The 5,666-nt window shown below is 37.9% G+C and overlaps 1 protein-coding gene across 1 annotated transcript in view; it reads left to right on the forward strand.

Annotated features, from left to right (window-relative positions):
• LOC112524514 (mitochondrial fission 1 protein A-like) overlaps window positions 1-539 on the forward strand; it is a 4,584-nt gene extending 4,045 nt beyond the window's left edge. Inside the window, exon 5 of the mRNA XM_025134365.1 lies at window positions 285-539. Coding sequence (XP_024990133.1) covers window positions 285-364 — 80 coding nt within the window. The 3' untranslated portion in view covers window positions 365-539. The remainder of the gene's footprint in view (window positions 1-284) is intronic.
• The last annotated feature ends 5,127 nt before the right edge of the window (window positions 540-5,666 follow it).

Genomic DNA, 5,666 nt, shown 5'->3' on the forward strand with positions numbered 1-5,666 from the left:
AACCTTCACAATGTTTTTGCTGTGAAGGTTCGACTTTTTAAAACCTTCACAGTGTTTTTGCTGTGAAGTTTACGTGTAAAAATGTGGTCTCACGGGTCTCACGAAAACAGGCTGGTCTCACGTAAACCCAACCCTATATATATATATATATATATATATATATATATATTGTTGGAACATCTCGTCTTGATTGAATTGATCATTTCCATTTCGTCTCTCTTTGGTTCATTTATTCTTTTATCCCATCTTGATTTCAATTTCATATAATTTTTAAATACATGCAGATGGTGTAATTGGCATAGGCATTGCTGCCACTACTATTGGGGTTCTGGTAGGCGGACTTGCAGCGATAGCTCGCAGGTAGTGGCTAGCATGGGCTCGTAACGAATTGAATGTTTGGTCTGCTATATGTAGTTAATGAACCGAAAATGTGAATAAATTGCTACTATTAATGGATGTTGTTGGTCCCAAACAGATCTACAAGAGTTTAAAGGTAATAGTTTGTAGAGGGAGATAAATATAAACACAATTTTCACTTTTTAAATTTGTTTATTGATAAGAGAAAATCAATATGAAATTTATAGATTGTTGTGGAAGAAGATAAGTTTAAGAACTCATCTAAACAATCTTTGAAACATATAGATAGCACATTAGATAAGAACAAGAAATAAGAGAGATAGAATGAGAAGAAGGTGCTCGCTGAGAAGAGAGTTTTCTCGGCTATTTATACTCATTGCATTTAATGCAAGTCAAAGGGTACAAGGTACATGGCAAAATTTTAGTGGAGAGCTTATCATTTGTCTTTAGATATGCAGGTTTTTGGCCGCATATGAACAGTTGTCTTTTATAAAGTAGGTAAGCAAGTTTGGAGACACTAAAGTAACTTTGTACATATGTTTTTCTATGCGAGATATGGGGTTGTTCTTTTTGTGCAAGAGGATAAGAAAAAAACTAATCTTGTAGAGCACGATTTATTTGTTCGCTAACACTGATTTAACTGTAAAGTTTCTTCAGTATTTGCTGAGTCTTGGTCAGATTTCATACTTCGATTTAGACACGCTTGTTATCACTGAATCCTCTTCAGATCATGAACTATTGTCTCCATCTTCAAGTACATCTTCGACATTGCTGAAGGTTTTTTTGGTGTGAGTTTTGTCTTTGAGGAATACTTGTTCTTTAGAGAAGTTTACAATACATGTTCAAAGATCACTGAACAGACTCATAGATGATCGTTGAAACTGAACAGAAATACAACAAGTACATTTCACTAAGTTTGAAGGGTCATTATCAAATAACTGAGAGAGTTTGGATCAACAATCTCTCTCTATTTGATGATGACAAGGCAACATTAAAGAAAATTGCTTATTTGTTATAATGTGGAAAAAGAACTTGTAAGATACATGTCCCTTTTACTATTTTTGGGATCTTTTTTAATGTCAGGGAGTATTATGAAAATTCATTTATTTGTAAAAGATTATGAGTGAGAAAATGAGTTTACATAACAAAAATAACTTAACACTGAAGGCATATTAACTAGCAAGAGATAAGTCAGCAATTGAAAGAGAAGATAAAACTCATAAGTACTTGTCCCAATTACTATTTTCATGGATCTTTTTCAGTTACCAAAGGATATATTGAAATTTGATTTAAGTCAACATGAAATATTAGAAGTGATGACAATTGGTTTGAGAAGTGTAGAAGAGAAGACTATACACTGAAAGAAAAAAAATAAAAAATTACAAGATTGAAAGCTTTAGTCAAGATCTTTGAAGGAGATGTAGTCAAGGACATCTTCTCTTTAGTTCTTTCTTTTCAGCATTTCCTTTTGAATCTTACGCTCCATTATCTCTCCAAATAGATCTTCATTTAGCCAGGTTCAAAGACACTCCAGATGATCAATTGGGCAAATATGGAATTTAGATATTGATCGTCATAGTAATGAACATAGTCCATTCTCAAGTTTCACATGCACTGTGTTGGGAGTGAAGGGTAGGCAGTGTTAGGTTCAACATTGAGATATCTGGCTTCTTCATATTTTTGAAGAGTTCATCTATTGAGAATTTCGTCTCATGCTCATTCTTGTGGGATGGTCCTTCTTCAGAATTAGAGGGGGTCTTTCTTCTTCGAGATGTCTTTAGTGGTAGAGGAGGAACCTCTATGATCTTCGATACTTTGTTGAATAGCTCATTAAGAACATTTTATCAATGTAAGCCTTGTGCTTTGATTTTGACTTATGAATTTCGTGTCAAATCTCCAGCCACTCATAGAACCCGTATCTTCTTAGAAAGGAGGGATACTCCGTTATGGCATCATTGTTCTCTCAGAAGATGACCATGGAGAGAAGAATACCACCATCCTTCATCTATTAATTGATGATGACGTTTGAAATCTTTTAAGGGTTCATCCTTATCTTGATTTTTTCCCTGCACTAGTTCATCTTTAGTGCAACTCATGATCTTTCAGCGTCAGCATTCTTTGATTTTTCTTTTCAGCTTCTCTTAGGAGTAGCACCTGATCACGTATTGAGTCATTTTTCTTGAATTGTCCTTCGACATGAGCTTTATCATCTAGGGCTTTGGCCAGCTCTAGACTGTCTCTCAGTTGTTGTTGATGATGTTCCAGCTCTTGTTCTGCCTTTAGGGATTCTTCTCTCTCGGCTTTAGAGGGGAAGTCAAACTCTCCACGATTAGAGGTACGAAGAGGAATTTTTACTCTAGATTGGTCGAGTTGACTTATTAGTTGAACTATCCTCTTTGTTTCCTCAACCAAAGAGCACACAAGAAGTTGAGAGGACTTTCTAGTAATAAGGTCAGAGGCTTCATCTTCTTCATCATCATCTGACTCGAATAAGAAGATTGGCAGGAATTTAGCTGTAGAAGGTTGGGTTGAGGGGCTGGGAGAGGTCAGAGAGGAGAAAGACTTGGTTGGAGGAGTTAAGATAGAATGAGGAGGTAAGATAGAAGGATAATGTAAGATAGAAGGAAGAGGAGAAATAAAAGATAAAGGCAAGAGGTTAATGTGTTAAGCTTCTGAGGTAGAAGGAACAAAAAGATCTAGGGTGTTTGTTACCTCTAGAAGGCTAAACACCCCTTGTAAAAGGGCTAGGTTCTCTTCACCAACTTCTTTTTCTTTGCCAGAATAGGAGTGATGGTTGTGGGAAGATCTCTCCCCCTCGTTCAAAGGCTCCTGGATGGAGATATCTTTGAATGGTTGTCTGGATATAGGTTGGATGCAAGAATCATCGTCATCTTCATCGTCATCTCCAAGATCGGCTCCTGTTTTAGGGATCATCCTTTTCTTCATCACTAACATTAGTTAATGCAAAAGTGGAAGGTATAGGGTTTTCAAGGTCTACAACCTCGACTCTTGAATTTTGAAGAAGAAAGTCTACTTTAGCTAGCAACTTTTCTTCATGAATCAGGGCAACATCGACATTGGAAGCATCATCAACTTTATCCTTCTCCCCCACATTATCATCATCAAAAGAAGAAGGAATTTGAGGAGATATCTCGTTCAACTTTTGCTCGATGCAGATTAGGGATTTACCTTGCTGAAGATGGAGCTCAGCCACCATATCGAGCAGATGACGGTCATTCTTATTGAATGAAGCTTCAGGGATAGGTGCTGGTTGTTGAAGAAGCACAAAATTTAGTTCAAGCAGCTCACATTTTCAGGTGAGCCGAACTTGAATTTCCTTAGCCTTCTTAAAGAGATCAGCAATTGCGTTGGAGTTCTGTTGGACTTCGTCTTCACGTTGGTGAGCTCATAGTTAGCTTAAAGAAACTCAGCTTTGACAACAGAGAAGTCTTGTGCTAAGTCTTCCTTTAAGGGAATCTATTGCTTGACTTCTTCTATCCTCTCAAGGACAATAGCTACAACAAGGAGGAGTAACTTGACATCACCAGCTATGTCATAAGCTTTAGCCTTAGTAACTGGGGGTTCATTCTCTCTAGGACCTGAAAACTCAAGGTTAGCATAATAATTTTGAGTTTTAGAAGGTTAAGCCTTAGTTACTAAGAAAGAAAGGATAGGGAAATGCATTATACCTGAGGGTTCCTCACTTGTGTCGGAACGATTATCGCTGAGGCGGAATGTCTCAAATGCGTTGTCGAGAGGATCAATTACATGTTGCTGAGGGATCTCGAGAGAATCTCCCTCATGTCCTATGGTGGTGGCCACACCAATAGTGGGGACAACCACTATTGGTTCATCATCACGTGTTGTCGAAACCAACAAAGGTGGTGAGGAGACAATGAATGTATGCAACGAGTCTGAGTAGTAGTGGAAGTGCTGAAAATTACACTCTCAGTGAGTTGAGTCACTGAGGTGGTTCGGCCAGGTACCATCGGTACGACGGCAACTGAAGAACCTGTTGAGGGTTAATAATATGCTTTAGGGAGGGGGCCAATTTCGATAGATGATACCTATTGAAAGGACTCACCTAGCTGAGAGGTTTTTCCTTGTGTGGTTTTTTTAAACCTTTTTAAGGGATTAAGAGAGGTAGTAGACTTTGTCCTCTTTGGAGAGGAGGAGGAGGTAGCAGTTTGGGTAAACTTTGGTGGCTGAACCAAAGTCGTTGTCGCTAAAGAAGATGAAGAAGGAAGAGAAGAAGTATGGACTATCGTCATCATTGTGGGGAATAGACCAACATCTGTAGTCTTGGTCTTGTGATCAAGGATCCTTGATCCAAGCCTATAGAGAGTAAAATCATCCTAAGTGGGGTATTGTTTCTTCAACATCCATGCAATGATGTCGCTCAGGAATCTTGTGTAAGGGACAACCTTTTCCCTTTGTCGTTTGTTCAACTTAAGTTACAGTTCATCGAATATCGGCTAAGCAAAGTCAGCATTTCTATTCCTGATAACCGAGTAGCCGATATTCAGCGCTACTCGGCTAGTTTGGTCTTGGCTACCAGTTTTCCCACCCATGCACTAAATGAAATGGGAAAAATGATACTGCCAGACAACAGACATTCGATTCTTCTCAATCTTTGTCAATAACTTGTTGATCTCAGATTCAGAATCCTTCTTCAGTGGCCAGTCGTAGTGAATATCGTCAAGAAAGTTGATGATAGCTTCACTATCAGGGTCTTTTGAAAAAGGAGAGACTTTGGGAGCTACAATGTTGAATGGATGGTTGCAGGCCCAAAGTCCATGGTATGGTTGGTGATCTAGTAAGAGATCTTTGTTGTGGTGTTCCCCAATGAGTCTTTGGTAGACTTAGCCTCAGCAGTGAACCAAAACTGCTTTAAAACATCTTTCACCATGGTTGGTTAAAAGGTAAGAGCATATCATAGAACATTGTTCTTCAGAAAGAGGGCAACGAACAGGAACTATTCTTTTTCTATGGGGATATGCAGAAGCGCCTGGTGGTTGTTCGGATTGAAGTTGCATTTCTCGACGTCAAAGTTCATGTTTGATGCACCGATCATTTCTTGTCAAGAAGTATTTAAGGAGAAAAGAGAGATGCACAACGATTATAATGAAGAATAGAAATGATTTAATCAATCATTCATTCGAAAAACCAAAAAGAAAAATGGATTTTCGAGTTTAGGTTAAGAAACAAAGTTTTGTAATAAACCAAGAAAAAGAAAGGTTTTTACAACTTATTTTGTTTGTAATTTAAAGAAGAAGAAGAAGAAGAAGAAGATACAAACACGTTTCTTA

The sequence above is a fragment of the Cynara cardunculus genome (assembly GCF_001531365.2).
Source record: "Cynara cardunculus var. scolymus isolate 2C chromosome LG 1, CcrdV1, whole genome shotgun sequence".
Classification (NCBI taxonomy): domain Eukaryota; kingdom Viridiplantae; phylum Streptophyta; class Magnoliopsida; order Asterales; family Asteraceae; genus Cynara; species Cynara cardunculus.